This window comes from Leptonychotes weddellii, chromosome 5 (genome assembly GCF_054177405.1).
Source record: "Leptonychotes weddellii isolate Sample4059 chromosome 5, ASM5417740v2, whole genome shotgun sequence".
NCBI classification, from domain to species: Eukaryota; Metazoa; Chordata; class Mammalia; order Carnivora; family Phocidae; genus Leptonychotes; species Leptonychotes weddellii.
In genome coordinates, this window is record NC_138373.1 from 34,179,536 (window position 1) to 34,195,190 (window position 15,655).

Here is a 15,655-nt window from a genome sequence, read left to right on the forward strand (position 1 = left end):
CCCGCCCCGCCTCCCTCCTGCTGGCTGCCGGTGCCGTGCACACCAGCCTTCTTGGGTGGCCTCTCTGACACCCCCAAGGACTGTCCCCACTCACAGCCACAGTCTGTGCAGCTTTTATTTCAATCAGGAAGTAATCAAATCTATATACAGTCTAAAAACAGTAGAAAAGGTGAGTAAAAAGGCCCACAGTCCATCTGGGGTGGGGATGGAGGGTGGGCCGGGCGAGCATCGTACCTGGCACCCAGAGAGAGGGGCTGGGCACTGTCCTGGCAGCGACGATCACAAGGCCAAGCAGAGGGAGGCTCGCCGGGCACAGGGCGGGGAGGGCACTGCCTGGCCTGGTGAGCCTGCCCGCCTGTCCCTGCAGGGCAGGCAGGGACCCCCCCAGACCCCTCCCGTGGCCAGCCTGGATGGGACCGGCCTGGGAGGCTGCAGAGGAAGCCAAGACGGGCCTGCACTCTGTTAGCATGTCCAAACCTGCAGAAGAAGGGCTCTGTTTCAGATGCCCCTTCGGCCACGCTGCCTCACCACCACCTGCCATGCACGCTTGCCCTCCAGTGCCCCCTGCCCAGGGCCTCTAGTTCCTCTGCCCCTGCCCCCTGCTGCAGGTGCACAGCCCCCCGGAAAGGCCTGACCTTCACAGTGCTGTCCACAGCTCCTGAGAAGAGCCGGCCCCGGGACACAGCCAGCGCAGTCACACTGCCCTGGTGACGCAGCAGCGTCTGCGTGCAGATCATGTTGTCCATACTCCAGACCTGGGGGCACATGGAACGTGAGCGCCCAGCCAGCCCAGCTGCCAGCCCGCAGCCTGCCACCGGCGCTAGGCCAGCACACACCCTGAGAGACCGGTCGTAGGACGCGCTGAAGACTTTGGTCTGGTCTGGCGTTGAGATGACTGCCAGGGCATACACGGTGCCAACGTGGCCCGTCAGGGTCCGCACCTGCTCCTTGGACTCGATGTCCCACACCTGAGGGAGTGGCCCAGGCAGGTCAGAGCCACAGATGGGGGAGGACAGGGGCCCAGAGGGAAGCCCCGGCCCTAGTCGCCCGCCTTACGTGGATGAGGTTCTCATAGGTGCCACAAACGATGTGGTGATTCGTCACAGCAATAGAGTAGACGCTGCCGCCAGACGTCTGCAGGACATGGATGCAGTCGAGGGTCCGGATGTCCCAGATCTACGGACAAGCTCAGGCCACTTGGTTCCAGGCCAGGCACCTCACCCCCAGGGCCTCGGAGGCTTTGGACACTGTGAGCAGCCCACCCGTCCCCCAGGAAGCGTGTGAGGGCCTCTCTGCCCCGGCAGTGAGGGGGGCGGTGGAGGCGGAGCCCCCCCGGAGCAGGCCTGGGCGGTGACGGAGGAGCCTCCCCAAAGGACCCTCCCCCCCCACCAGGCCTACCTTGATTGTCTGGTAGGAGCCGCTGTACAGGTAGCTCTGGGCGGCCACCAGGGCCCGGACCCAGTGGTTGAGACCTGTGAGTTCCTTCTTCAGCTTCAGTTCAGTGCCCACGATGTCCCAGACCTGTGGAGGCGGCCATGAGTGTGGGCTGGGGGGCACTTAGCCGGCACCTTGATGCCCCCCCCCACCCCGCATACACACAGTGCCACGCCTGACCTTGATGGCCTTCAGGGAGCCGCTGAAGAGCATGTTGTGTGAGGAGACCAGCGTGCACACCGGGTTGTCGTGGGCCCGGATCGTGTTCACCTTCTGCAGGTTCTGGATGTCCCACACCTGGTAGGAAGGAGGACAGAAAGCCTCAGGCCCCAGCGAGGCGGCACGCCCGGGGTGCCCAGAGCCCGCGCGCCCGCCGCAGCCCCACTCACGATGATGGTACAGTCCGCCGAGCCACTGTACAGCTTGCACCTGGGGGGCGGGGCCGCGGGGTCAGGGCGGCACATGCCGCCGTCCTCGCTGGCGCCGCCGGGCTGGGCCGAGGGGCAGCAGCCAGAGGGCCCGGCAGCTCAGGCCAGCGCCAGGGACGCTCCTGCCCCCTCGAGCCCTCGGTGCTCCTGTCCCGGCGAGGGAATCTTGGGAGTGGAAGCCCGGCCCCCACCCCCTGCCTGGCAAGCGTCCAACAGTGAGCTGGGAGGTAATGACCCCCGTCAGCGCTGTTGGCCGTCAGCCGCTGCTTTCTGGGAGCGAGCGTCTTTGTCTCTCCGTCTCTCACGCTCATGCCCACGAAGTAAAGCCTCATGATGCGAGACAGGAGGAAGGTCTAGAAGGGGCTACCCTGGGAGTGAGGGGATAGCAGGGCCGGCAACTCGGTGGTCCTGTCCCTGAGCTGTGCCCAGGGCTCTGGCTACAGGCCAGCGAGGTGCCCAAGGCACCCCAGGGCCGCGGCTACACGTCGAGAACGTACATCTTCAGAGCAGGAGGGCCCGTGTGCTGCCACCTAGCCATCCAGCTCTGCTCGAGGGTGAGAGTGCCCCCCAGGACGGGCACATACGGCCATGTGAGGACACACGTGGCCGCACAGGCTCGAGCCCCTGGCCCACGGGGTCTCCCGTCCCTGGCCCGGCGTGGGCCCCGGGCCGGGGAGGCGTGCGCGCGCACACTCACCCTTGGATGCACAGCGCCAGCACGATGCCGTCATGGCCCTCCAGCGTCTTCTGACACTTATAGGTGGTGCATGTGTCCCACACCTGCAGAGACCAGGGCCGTGTGGGTCCCCACAGGGCCAGCCCAATGCCGGGGGCAGCAGGGTGGGAGTGGGGCCGGAAGGTGTGCCACCCGCAGGCAGGCCAGGGCCGGGAGAGGTTGGCAGGCGTGCCCACCCCCGAGGCAAGACCCCACTCACCTTGATGGTCTTGTCAGAGGAGCCGCTGAAGAGCAGGTCCCCCATGGAGTAGACACAGAGACACCAGACCGGGCCCTGGTGGCCCACGAAGGTTCCTTTGCACTTGAAGATCTGCTGTGGGTCGTAGGCTGCGGACATGGGGGGAGCTGGTGAGGGCCTGGCGGCACTCAGGGGCAGCGGCGGGGGCAGCAGCAGGCCCGTACTCACATCCTAGGATGCCCATGTTCAGCCGCGCGTTGATGTGGGACAGCTCATCCTGCCAAGGCCAAGAGCGGAGGGCCCGCTGGGTGTGGCTCCGGGCCCCCTGCCCCCAGGCCGGGCCGGGCCCGGACAGTGCAGGTGCAGCAGCAGCCTTCCCCGGCACACCCCTAACTCCAAGTGCGGCCAAGCCTCCTGCGGGGGCCCAAGCTGAGGGGCAGTCCTGTGCCCCCCTCTGCCCACCCTGCCCCCTGCACTTGGCCCCCATCTGCTGCTCACGTTCAACATGGACGCATCCCTCCGGAACTCCATGAGGTCCTCGCTGAGCTTGCTCTGGTTTTCATCTAGGACATCTGAGTGGCCAGGAAGACTGCGTCAGGGACCAGGAGGAGGGGCTGCAACCCTGCCTCTCTGGGGCATGCCCTCACCGAACTTGAGCTCCAGGCTCTTCTCCAGCTGGTCAATCTTCTCTGAGAGCTTGCCCAGCATGGAGCGCAGGAAGGCGATCTCCTGGTCCTTCTGGGCCAGCGCCACATGCATCTCGTGGAAGCGGTCGTCTGTCTGCTGCAGGAACTCCTTCAGGCCCTCAAAGCGGCACGTCTCCAGGTGCGTCTCATAGGTGTCCTGGTTCCCGATGAAGGTGCACCTGGAGGGACAGGATGGCTGCCCTGTCCACCTGCTCACCTGCTCACCTGGTGGGGCCCTTTCCCCAGCCCCCCAGCCCCAGGATCTCTCTTGAGTCCCACTTCTCTGCCACGATCCTCCCCACGCCTGCTGCCTGCCCATCTGTCCTACCACCGCTCAGCACCTAGCAGGCCGCTTTGTAAGGAAATCTCGTCACTTTGCTCCTGCTCAAAGCTCTTCAAGGGCTCTCCCACAGCCATTGCCAGCCTCCCAGTCCTGCCTCTTCTCTGGCCCGCCACACCTCGGCTCTCCCCTCCACCCGTGTTGGCCCCCACACTGCTCCTTGGCTCACACGCACACATGCATGAGTCCTCAGGGCCCACCGTCCCTGACCCCCCGGCTCCCCGACCACTCTGAGCCCTCTGCGCTCCTGGAGGGCTCAGGTCTCTCCTTCGTGGCACCTGTACCTCAGTTTGTATTATACAGCTGGTGGTGTGGCTCCCGCTAGGGTCCATCTCCCTGGGGACCCTGGCTGTGTCCCCAGCGCTCAGCACACAAGTGGATCTCAACAGAGGTTTGCTGAAGGAGGGACTGTGAATGCCAGCCCAGTCGCCACCCCCCCGCCCTCCTGCCTGCCCGCCACCGTCCCAGGGCAGCCCCCGCATGCCCGCCCCCGCCCACTCACCCGTACTTGGAGTGGGGACACTTGATGTGCTCGCACTCCTTCAGGTGGGCCTCCAGGTTCATCTTGAGGAGGGGCGGGCAGCTGGGGTTGTTAGGACATCGTACAGGCCTGTAGTCACAGCTGCTCTCGTGGTCCCTGGGGGGGGGGGGGGCCGGGCACCATGGGCTGAGTCCCCGGAGGCACCGTGTCTCAGCGCCCCTGGGGGGTGGGGAGTGGGGGCCGAGGGGGGCACTTACTTGCGAGCGCTGAGCTTGATGGTGAACGGGCACCCTCGGGGGTCCACCTCAAAGACGGGGGGCTTCCCGCCCCCTGCCACCCGGCAGCCGTGCCTGCAGTGGATGAAGAGCTCCCCGATCTGCTCAGCCACCGCAATGTTGTTCACCACCACCGTCAGCTTGGCGTGGTCCACGGGGCACTTCTCTGCAGGGGAGGACATGCTGACTCCACGGTCCACCTGGCCACCCCCAGCCCTGGCAACTCTGCTCAGAGCGCTGTGGCCGGGCTGTGCTGGGGTGGGAGACTGAGTCCTGGTGTGGCAGGCTTAGAACATGCTCAGTGGATCCCCCTGGGTGGATCCCCCCATCTACCTGCCCCGCTGAGGTGCCTGAAACAGGAGGGGTGCACAGCTGGGCCACCAAGAGTGACCACTGGGTGAGTAGGAGGTGATGGAGCCTCTCAGCTGACTTAGGAGTCTGGGACGGGGTGGAGGGAGCTGGGAACAGGGCACGGAGAGGAACCAGCCCTGGGCCCAGGCGCCAAGGCCTGGGACGGTGAGTGGGCAGCCGTGACAGTGAAGGCAGCTCTTGCCAGAGACAGCAGCCGCTGAGCCCCGGGGCCCCTAAGCTGTGGGTCTCACGGCTCTGCCCATCAAGGTGTGGAGCCCGGCCTGCACGCACCCGGGGCTGCTGCTGGGCCAGGACTAGAGAGAAGCCAGCATGTACCAGGGGCACCATCGGTGCTGGGCGTGGGCTAGGACCTCCCTGGAGGAACCCACCACAAGCTGGGTAATGAGGTGGCCGGGCCTGGGTCTGGGAGGGCCTTACCTGACTTTAGGGCGCATCTTCGACAGAACGTGTGCTGTGGAGACAATGGGTGGGCTTGCGGCATGGCCACGGAGTTGTCCCCCGCACCTGTGCTCCCTGCAGGGCCAAGGCTCTGCACCAAAGGGGCCGGCGGCCCGCCTGGCCCCGTGAGGGTGCACAGGTCGGAAGGGCCGGGCAGGGCGGGCCGGGGCGGCCTTACCCCACACGTGGTGATCACGGGATCCTTGAACACACTGCAGCAAAGCTGACAACACAGCTTCACCGAGGGCTGCTCGGCAAACACCAGCGGCTCCTAGAACCGGGCAGGGCAGGCTGAGAGTGGGGCCTGGGGGCACAGACGCAGGCGGGGAAGGAACCTCAGCTGCGGTGGGGCCCAAGAAGGGCCTGCTGAGGCCTGGGGCTGGGCCTGAGCTTGAGGGGCCTGGGCCGTCCGCGCGTCCTGTCCACCTGCGATGGGGACCGGGAAGGACCCCACATGGGCTCCTCCCTCACTTCCCAAAGCCGGTCCTGGGGAGCCCCTGGGCCGAGACGTGGGAAGAGCGTGCCTGGGGGACTAGACCGCATCGCCCCCTCCCACCAGGCCCAGGGGGAAGGTCCCGCCGCATCGTGGGGGGCCGCCCTGCCGTGGCGGACACACCTACCGGTTCCTCCTCCTCCTCAGGCAGCGAGAACGTGGAGCGCAGGGACATGCTGGACTCCGAGTGCAAGGAGCGGACGGAGATGGCCGAATCAGAGCGGCGTGGCGTGCTGATGGGGGGCTGCGGTGCACGGGGGCAGGCAGCCCATCAGCCGGGGGGGAGGGCAGGGCCCCCCCCGGCCCTGGCGGGCACTCCCTTGGCCCCACAGGGCCACCGCGTGTGCCCGGGGAGCCGGTGCGGTGCCCAGGCCCCGGCCTGCCCAGCGGTCCCGGCCCTGTTGCTGGGCCACCCGCGCACGTCTGCCAACTTTCTTTGTGTAAATGGAGAGACTTCCTGCTATTCAATTCCAGGAGGACACGCTCGCCTGGCCTGCTTCCTGCTTCCCGTGAGGGAGTGTGGGCTGCACACGGGGCGCCTCCATCGGCCAGTCCTGGGCCGGCCTCAATGCCCGGATGGCTAGAGGAAGGGACGGCTGGCGGAGGCTTCGGGGCTCCAGGTCCCCTGGGGCTTGGCTGCCCATCAGGCTTCCCTGGATGGGGACGCTGGGCCAGGCCGATGAGGATCCTGGGGAAGGCAGGGACGCCCCCACTGAACCCTGGCCGAGATGCTGGAGCAGGAGGGAGGGCCATGGGGGCCTGCCTCTGCCTGAGCAGCTGAGGGGGAGGATCTGGGTGGGGCCTCAGGTGGGGGTGCTGCTCCCCCTCCCTTCTTGACCTAGAACCCCCAGTGGAGATGCTGTAAGAACCACTGCTCCCCATGCTCCTCCTCTCGCACCCAGAAGCCTCCTGCCTCCACACACAGCCCATGGGCCCAGCCGCCCCATCCCAACCTCTGTGCGAGGCCGGGAAAACCCCCTCCCCACCAGCCATGGGTGTCAGAGGTCATGGAGACTGAGGCAGGTGGAACCAGAGGGAGTGAGGCGCAATGTATCTGCTCCCTGCTTCAAGAAGGCCTAGTGCGGCCTTCAATTAACTAAATAACTAAAAGAGCTAAAACGTTTAAATAACTAATAACCCTGTGTTTCTTTGTGTTAAATAGGAAACCAAGGCCTGGCAGCCCAGCATGTGAAGACTTGGGTCCTGGGGGGCTGGGAGGGTAGGAGAACCAGCTGGAGTCCGCCAGGCACACACCGGCCGGATCTCGCGAAGGGAAAGCAGAAAGCATGGGACAGGTGAGCGGCAGGAGGGCCCGAGCCAGCCCCTGGCCCAGGGCAGGACCTCCCCTCCCCCGGCAGGCCCAGGGCCCCAACAGGCAGAGAACAGCCACAGTAACCCTGGCCACACAGCCTGGGCACTGACGGCCAGCCCCAACGCTGCCCCGACCCCCTTCCTCACTCTGCAGTGCCCGAGGCAGGAAGCTCTCTGGCTCTCCCACAGGCTTCTCGTGCCCGGCTCGGGCCACCCACCCTCCACTCACCTGCTCAGGCCTCCTACCTCTACCCGGCAGCCCACCCACTCATCCTTACTCAACAGCAGAGGCAGCTTTAAAAATGGAACTCTGATCTCATTCCCCGCATGCCTGAACCTTCTCTGGCTCCCATGGCTCCAGCTTGTGGGCCCTGCACCCCCCCAGCCCAGCTGCCCTCTCTAGCTGCCTCTCCCATGCAGTCCAGCCATGGGTGCTGAGGCCTTAGGGTGTCCAGACACACCAGCCCTCAGCCTCCCCAGCCCACTACACCCTGCAGACCTTGGCTCGGGGCATGCCTCGCAGCTGAGCCTCCCCCTTCAGCTACTCCTGGGACCTGGGCCTCGGGAAGGAGAACATGGTGGGAGGCTGTGGGGAGAGATGGTCATGGCACAGACCTACCATGCTGTCCTCCTCATCCCGCGGTGAGTAGGCGAGGGTGCTGGAGGAGGATGGCGTCCTGCGGTGCTGTTTGTACGTGCTGGTCCCATCAGCTGCCAAGAGAAAAGGGTTGGGATGCCATGAGTGTGGGCCACAGGGGCATGCCTGGCCCATCATGGCGGGAGGTGGGCCCCCTGGGCAGATGGGCCCAGCAGGGGCAGGGGCTGGGCCTGACATGGGGCTAGTCCTCTCCAGGTCTCCTTGCTGCCACCCACTCCCAAGGCCTCCTTCTTGATCTGAGGGCCACTGGGCCGGGGCTGGGCTTGTGGGCAGCTGGGAAGCCCGTGCCCCCAGCAGGGACCTAAGCAGGGCAAGGGCAGGAGCATGAGCTGACCCGAGCCCCCAGCTAGAGCCCCAGTGGCCCAGGAAGGGAGCAGCCCCCAATAGGCTGAAGGGAGGATGGAGGGCTCTTTCCTGTGCCCAGCGGAGGCACGAGGCCGACACCTGAGTGATTACACTGGAGGCGGCTTGCTTGGAGCTCGTCTCCTTGGCCCTCAAGGAAACCCTGCCTGGGGCGGGGTGGGGGGGTTCTGATGGCCTCACACAGGAGGAAATGGAGGGACAGAGAGACCTGAGGCCCCTTGGCTGGTGTGTGGTGGGGACTGGGAGACAGCCCACTGTTTGGGTCCACTCATCTTCCACCTACTCCCGTGGCCAGACCTGGAACCAGCCTAGGGCCTTCTCAGCCCCCTCCACAGAAGGTGTTGGTCAGGGGTCCACACGGGAGCCAGAGAACCTCCCTCACAAGCCCTGCAGGCGGTAGCTTCAGGCCCCAGCCAAACCCAGACGTCACTAGCAGACCCAAAGACCTGGGTTCATGATTCAGGCTTTGAGCAGCTGCCCTGGGACTGGGCCTCAGTTTCCCTATCTGTAACGTGAGGGGCCAGGTGAGGCAATTGTTCACGCCCCCCTCTGACCCATCCCTGCCACGGATGGGGTAGCTGGTGGGGCGAGAGTGGGACAGACTGCCGTCGCGCCCGACCGGGAAGCTGGGGACACCAGGACGGGGAGCTCGCAGCTCCTGACGGGGGCCGAGGTGTTCGGGAGGGTGCCCTGGGTGCTGGGATGACCAGGGACGTTCATTTTCTTTTCCGCAAAAGAGAACGTGTAAGAAGAAAAAAGGGCTTTTTCAGAGCTTTGGGCTGGGTCCCCCAGTATGAGCACGGGTGCCACCCCACTGGCGGGAGCCCTGGGGAAGCTGAGAAACTAGCCACACAGCGAGGAGCAGTAAACCGAACCAGCAGAAGCGCACACTCCGTCCCGAGCCCCCTGCCCTGACGAGAGAGGCCACAGCCTCTTGGGTGCCCTCGCTGGCTAGCTCCTGAGGCCCTCCACAAACACACGGCCCAGTGGCGGGACCCGGCAGGAGAAAAGACCCCGTGAGCACTACGCATCACCCACCCGTGCCCTGTGTGCTCCCCAGTCCCAGCCTTTCGGGTCCTGCTAGGAGCCCGGGGTGAGGATGAGCCAGGGCTCACGAGAACAAGGGGAAGGACGGGTGGGGGTGCCGGGAAGTCGGGGCAGCCCTCCCCGGAGTGGGAAGGGGCAAGGCCCCGAGAAGGAGGGGTGGGGGGGTGGCAGGGTGGAGGAGGAGCAGGGAGTGGGAATCCCGCCCGCTCCCCAACACCAGCACCCCACTCCCACCCCACCAGGAAGTGCCCCGCGGACCCTGGCGTAGGGCGGGGTGCCCAGATTCTGCCCAGCCCAGGCTGGCCCAGGGCTTGCAGGCTCACCTTTTGTGATGGTGGTAACAGCCGAAAAGGCAGGCCCAAAGGTCGTTTCCATTCTGGTCTGGAGAGAGAACGCACGAGACTTGGCACTGACCCCCGGAGAGGGTGGGGACACCCATGGGAGCACACACGGACACACTCTCCCACTGACGTGCCCACGTGCATGCGTGCATACACGGGGACACACCACCAATATACACGGCACAGCCCTCCCGCAGGCCCTCCAGGTGGGGAAGGGACTGAGCTGGAAGCTCCGCCGGGGGGCCCTCCACCGGGGGCCCCACACCCATAAGGCCCCCTCTTACCCCAGCTGCAACGTCTGGGGTGGGAAGGTTGGTAGGCCCCCCGGAGAAGCGGTTGTAGCGGGCGTTCTTGCCCGAGCTCATGCTCTAGAGAGGCATCTAGGGTCCTCGGGCCGCGTGTCCTGCGGGGGAGCACAAGGGATGGCTTTAAAGATGGTGGCCCTGGCCCCGTCAGGTGGCCTGCTCTGGCTAGTCCACGACAGGCACGCTGCGGTGGCAGGGAGGCTGACAAGGGCGGACCCACATGGGCAAAGTCCCTTCCCCTCCCTCCCGTCCCAGGTGTGCATAGGCCCAAGGGAGGGAGGAGGCCCTGGGTGCAGCGGGCACTCGGCTTTACCCTCCTTCAAGGCCTAGCCTTCTAGAAAAGCCACCAGCTCTACCCCAGGGGTGGAGAGCCCGCATGGTGCTCTGTCTGACCCTCTGGGTCTAAGGGCAAGTGTCCCGGGGGCCAAGGCTGGGCCATGGTGTGGCACACAGGGTGGGATCAAGCCGTATGCCCGCCTCCTGCCAGGGTAGGGGCAGTCGGGCCCTGGATAGCCCCAGTCTGCAGGACGGAAGGACACTGGCCACGCCCCAGAGAACCTGTCAGGGACGTACCTGGGGCCTAACACTCAGAGCCTCATCACACAGATAAAGCCATTTTCAGGCAGGGGGAGGAGATGAGAGCCCTGACTTCTGACCTTGTGCAAGTCACCTACTCTGGAAACAGGGGACACCCTCTCACTCCCCAGCTGTTGACTCAGGACTCGCGGGCTGAGGTGGCAGGGAGAAGGCACAGTGGGAATCATCCTGGGCCTCCGAGAACCGCCCCCCGTACACCCAGAGAGGGGCCTAGCTGGGCCCCAGGAGGGCTGGCTATTAGAGAGAAGGCACCAGCTAGCTGACCAGATCGTGGATAGCCTGGGGCGAGCTGCTCCATTGCCAGGGCAGCACCCACCTTCCCAGGGGCCCTCCGAGGGTCAGGGTCTCCTGCTATGGCCCGGAGTCAGCTGTAGCCACAAGGCCCCAGCTTGGAGCCAGGCTCCCCCCGAGGAGGAAGCCACACACCCAGGACTGCTGCCACCTGGCATGCATGAGCTCTCTACCCCAGAAGACCCCTGAGCAGCCCCCTGGGATGCCACACCACGGGCTGATTAGCCGCCGCCCAGCCCAGCCATCAGAACCAGCGTCAGCAACTCCTGAGGAGGCCCCTGGTCCTGCTCCTCTGGGGCGGGAGGGGGCGTGGCAGGCCGGGGCCCACCCTGCAGTTTGAGGGCCCCGCCGGGCTGAGAAGGGCTCCTGGTGGAAGGGCTGCTGAGCCTCCCACCCCGTGGGAGGAGGCAAGAGACGCGCTCTGCCCCCACCCGGTACGTGTACGGCACGCGGCTGGCTCCAGCACCTTCTCCATTGGCCCCGGTGACCTGGCACAGCTGGCCACGTCTGCCTCACACACACACCAGAGCTACTCAGTGGTCCTCCAAGCCAACCTGCAGGTCCATTGGGAGGAAGCTGGCTCTCAAGCCTTGTGTCCCCACACTGAGCTCCTGAGCTGTCACACACACCCCCATCTCCTCTCTCTCCCACCTGCCCCTTCAAATGTCACCGGCAGTGCCACTCTCCCAGTCTTCTAGCCTCAGGCCTCCATGGGCTGGCTCTCAGCTCCCGAGCTGGCATGGCCACAAAGTACCTCTCCCTGTGCTCAGAGTGCCCTAGGGGTCCGGCTAGATAGGGGGACCCAAGAGGTGGGCCAAAGCCTCCCCCTCCTGCCCACCACTCCCCCTGCTGTGACTCAAGGGACCTGGCTGTGTGTCCCAGACCAGGCTGTCCAGTGGCTTGTCCTCTTGCAGGGGCGAGGCAGGGGCTCCTGGGAGTGGGCAGTATCAGGCCCTGGGACAGAGATGTGAATACGGTGTTTCCAGGAGCCCCACCTCCAGCCCCGCTGCTGTCTCCATGCTAAGTAGGAAATCTTGGGGGCCACCCTGGCCAGGGTGAGGTCCAGACAGCTCGGACGGAGGAGCTCTAGGACTCACCTCTCGGGAAGCCCAAGGTTGGCTCCAGCCTCAGCACCATTGGGCATGCTGGGAGAAGGGTGGGGGTGGGTCACGCGGGGGTGGCTGGCCCACACTGACCTGGATTTTACAATCCATCTGCTCCCTCTGCTGCAAGCTCCCAAGGCCCAGAGGCCCGCTGCTGGCTCCAGGCAGCCAGGACCCCAACAGGGACTCCCCCCGGGACCGCGGCCAGCCCGCCAGCCCCCGTGGGGCCTGTGTGCGTGCTGCTGCAGTCTGAGAGAGCGGGCGTCTGGCTCTCCCTCCCTCCGAAGTGAAGTAAACAGAAAGGCACGCAGGACTAGCAGGGCAACATGCAAATCGGCTGGAAAGTCCCCTGACGGCCAATAGCGGCCCTGGCGGCAGACACACAGGCCTGGCTTAGCCAGGGAGCAAAGCTGAGCAAGGGAAGGAGGGAGGGAAGTGCTTCCCCGTTTACATGGGGTGGCATGCAGCCCCAGCCAGGGACCCCAGGGTGGGGCGGGATCCAGGCTGCAGGCCACCGCCCCCCCTAAATGTGTGCCCCCGAACACAAGGATCAGATCCTACCCTAAGCACTGTGGAATTGAGCAAGATGCATCGAGCCTTCAGCCCCGCTCCCTAGGGGCTGTATTTTGTAAGAGTCTTCCCTGGCATCCTTCAGCTCTGCAGGCCCAAACCCCGGAAACACAACAGCACAGCTCCCCAACCCCCTGGCCGGGCCTAGCTGTGCTGGGGGGTGTGCCCCAGCCCCCGAGGGGGTAGGCCTCCTCACCACTCCACCACCGCCTGGCAGACAGGGAGCTGTCAACTAGACAACTGGACTCTCCCAGACTGGGAAACGCTGCGGGCTCAGCCTGCCAGGCACAGCTGGGGTGGGAGGAGGGTGAGACAGGACATCCCCACAGCTCCCCTTCCCTCCCCAGCCAAGTCCCCACCCTGCCTGTTCCAGGTGGCTCAGCAGAGCCCATGGGAGGGACGTGAGGATTCTATCTCTTAAAGACTGAAAACCGCAGGTCCTGGTGGAGATGGGTCTGCCTGCCTCAGGTAAGGCTGGTGGGGGAGTGGTGCCCAAGGGCGCTCAGGGTCATTGCAGAAGCAGCCCCCCTGCAACCCCTTGCTTGGGCCTAGGGTCAAGGCCCAGGGATCTCTGTCCACCCACGTCCATGTCCAAAGGGCTTCTGGGGCCCTGGGGTACACTCATTGCCCAGGGAGGAACTAGAGATCCACCTATCATGCCCCAGCCCCTGGACTTTTCCACCCCCAGCTCCTCTTTGGGAAAGCCCCCCACCAGCCCCCTTCTCTGGGCAGCTTGCACCAGAGGGCAGGCCAGCTCCCTGGGGAGCCCCTCCCCAGCCCATCCCCTGGACGGAGGCCAATAGCATCTGCTAAGCCCTCAGCCTTGGGAATGTGGGACCTAGGCCCCCCGGTTTGGTCCGTGCGGCTGGCAGACAGTGGAGTGGGCAGTGCCCGCTGTAAATGCCGGAATCGGGGCAGTGGGGTGGCCGGAAGCAGGTCCCACTAGGGCCAAGCCCCGCCTTGAGGCAGCTCCTCCAGCTGCCCCAGGGAGTGGGCGTGGTGGGGTCTCCTGAAAAGCGTGTGCAGAGTCAGCGAGGGGGTTGGCATGCCCTGAAAACCCCATCAGGCCACACATCTGGTGGTGACTGCTCCAGGGGGGAGCACTGGTGGCTCAGGACACCTCAGCCCTGCCTGGCACAGAGCCGTGGGTGGCCGGCTGGGCTATAGCCAGAGCTCCAGGCCCAGCCCCTCGTATCACCCACGGACCACCCAGCCCCTGGGTTAGCCCCTGCCCAAGGCCCCCTGGCCAAGCCCAAGCTGGGCTGCCAAATCCTATAGAAACAGGCCGGTTGCCATATCAAAGCCCCATATACTTCCTCCAGCTGCTCCCTGATGTCCCCTTAGTATGTCTTTTCCATCCCAAACAGGCAGGGTGTGATGTCAGGGATCCCCTCAGCACCTCAGTAGGCCCTGGTTTGAGGCCTCCCCGGCCTCCCTTCCCTCCCAGCATGCAGCCTGGGCCTCCGCCCTCACCCGCCATCCTTGTCTCTGTACCCACAGTCCTAATCCACAGTGGCCTCAAGGTTGCTGGACTGGACACCTGCTGTGGCCTCCTCTCCCAGGGCTCTGTGTCCTCACACCTCCCACCTAGCCTCTCACCTTGCCTATCCAGGTCCAGCACCCACAGGCCCCTCTGCTGGAGGGAGAGCATCCCTCCTGCTCCACCAGCCTGGCTTTAACCCCCATTCAGCAAGGGGAATGCCTTCGCCTCCCCACCTGCCCCTTGGGGCCAGACTCATCTCCTATGCTTTCTCTCCCATACAGTGGATGGCCACATACAAGCTGCAGACTCAGCCTGGGGGACTCTCCTCTCTATGATGCCTGGAGAGCTTCCCGGAGGAAGGGGCTGGGCGGATCCAGAGCAGGGAGAGAGCATTCTGGGGAAAGGTATTTGTCCTCCTATCTCAGCACCTGGCTGCAGGGGCCACTGTTACCTTTCACCAGACAGCCTGGGACAAGCTTCCCATCTGTGCGGCTGCTGCCAGAGTTGGGCCAGACCCTGAGTTGGAGGGAGGGTGTGGGCAGGTAAAAGTGGCCCCTATAACCAGCTGCATTCCCCTGGCCCTGCCCCAGGCTGCCCCCCACCCATGAATCTAAGCTTGTGGGGACAGGTCCTGGGCCTCTGCCCAAGAACCAGGTGGCAGTACCTCAGGCCCAGACTACAGCTCCAGGCCGCCCTGGCTGTTGCTCATCACGCTCTGTGTGGTTTCTGTCTCCCTGCCTTCCTCTTTCTGGCTTCCCTACAGAAGCTGGGGAGTGTATACAAAGTCACAGGCCAGAGCCTGGCCTGGACATGCACCAGCCCACACCACTGTCCACCCCATGCCCTTCCAGCCAGTGCTGCAGCACCCTCACTCCTTCTGCCTGGGTCCTCTTGCGGTTAGTCCACCCCCCCAACTGGACTTCCAGTCAAGTACCGGGGGGCAGCCAAGTACCAGGTCTGCCAGTGACATTAGCACCAGCCCCCAGGGCCCATTTCCCCCTTCATCTGCCCCACCTGACTCCATGCTCCTCCAGGGAGCAACCAAATGCCTTCGGCTGAAGGGCCAGAGCAGAGCACAGAGGACAGTGGAGGGCATCTGTTGGAAGTGGAGGGGTTGGCAGGCCCCTCTACCAGGGTTCCTCCTGCGTAAGCCAGCCAGAGGGCCTGGTGAAGTCCTAGGTGCCCACCCAACAGCAAGGTCAGGCCAGTGGTGACTCAGGTTCAGAGCAAGTTATGTCCTGCTGACACCTGCCAAGGCTAGACACATGCTGGCCCTTCATATATATGCTTACGCCGACCCCTCCAAGTGTCCTTTATGGAGATGGAACAGCATAACGGTCAAGGCCACGAGTGCTGGACTCGGACCTGGGTTCAAATCCCGCCTCTGCTGCACAAAGCTGCGCGACTTTGGACAAGCTTCTCAACCTCCTGGGCCTTCGATTTCTCACCCGTGAAACGGAGTGGACATGCCCGCATCTGACAGGAACTCTGAGAGATGGCTCTCGAGGCAAGAGTCAAGGCTCTGCCGACAGCGGCCCCTCTCTGAGATCGGAAAATGGAGCTGAGAAGCTATCCCAGCACTTACAGCCTGCAAGAGGCCACGCTGGGGTCAACCGAAGGCCCGTTCCTCTCACTTCCTCTGTTCTGCCGGCAAATCAAGGAGCCCACCATGCACTGAAGCCAGCCCCAGGCCAAGCCGAGCCGGGGGGGGGGGGGGGGGGGGGG

The 15,655-nt window shown here is 64.9% G+C and overlaps 1 protein-coding gene across 4 annotated transcripts in view; it reads right to left on the minus strand.

Moving 5' to 3' along the window:
* Positions 1–97: 97 nt before the first annotated feature.
* The window catches only part of TRAF7 (TNF receptor associated factor 7), a 17,415-nt gene continuing 1,857 nt past the window's right edge, over positions 98–15,655 (minus strand). Inside the window, exons 1-21 of one of the 4 annotated variants that reach the window (XM_006739288.2) lie at positions 11,971–12,132; positions 9,866–9,984; positions 9,564–9,621; positions 7,792–7,883; positions 5,989–6,105; positions 5,547–5,639; positions 5,348–5,381; positions 4,541–4,724; positions 4,305–4,439; positions 3,424–3,641; positions 3,275–3,348; positions 3,005–3,053; positions 2,798–2,925; positions 2,560–2,642; positions 1,824–1,863; positions 1,615–1,731; positions 1,399–1,521; positions 1,057–1,176; positions 837–968; positions 636–755; positions 98–477 (exon numbers count right to left, since the gene is read on the minus strand). In XM_006739288.2, coding sequence (XP_006739351.1) covers positions 463–477; positions 636–755; positions 837–968; positions 1,057–1,176; positions 1,399–1,521; positions 1,615–1,731; positions 1,824–1,863; positions 2,560–2,642; positions 2,798–2,925; positions 3,005–3,053; positions 3,275–3,348; positions 3,424–3,641; positions 4,305–4,439; positions 4,541–4,724; positions 5,348–5,381; positions 5,547–5,639; positions 5,989–6,105; positions 7,792–7,883; positions 9,564–9,621; positions 9,866–9,946 — 2,013 coding nt within the window. In that variant the 5' untranslated portion in view covers positions 9,947–9,984; positions 11,971–12,132 and the 3' untranslated portion in view covers positions 98–462. Of the gene's footprint in view, positions 478–635; positions 756–836; positions 969–1,056; positions 1,177–1,398; positions 1,522–1,614; positions 1,732–1,823; positions 1,864–2,559; positions 2,643–2,797; positions 2,926–3,004; positions 3,054–3,274; positions 3,349–3,423; positions 3,642–4,304; positions 4,440–4,540; positions 4,725–5,347; positions 5,382–5,546; positions 5,640–5,988; positions 6,106–7,787; positions 7,884–9,563; positions 9,622–9,865; positions 9,985–11,970; positions 12,133–15,655 lie in introns of those variants that run through there. The other 3 variants (XM_081820280.1, XM_081820279.1, XM_031034482.2) reach the window with 3 other exon arrangements.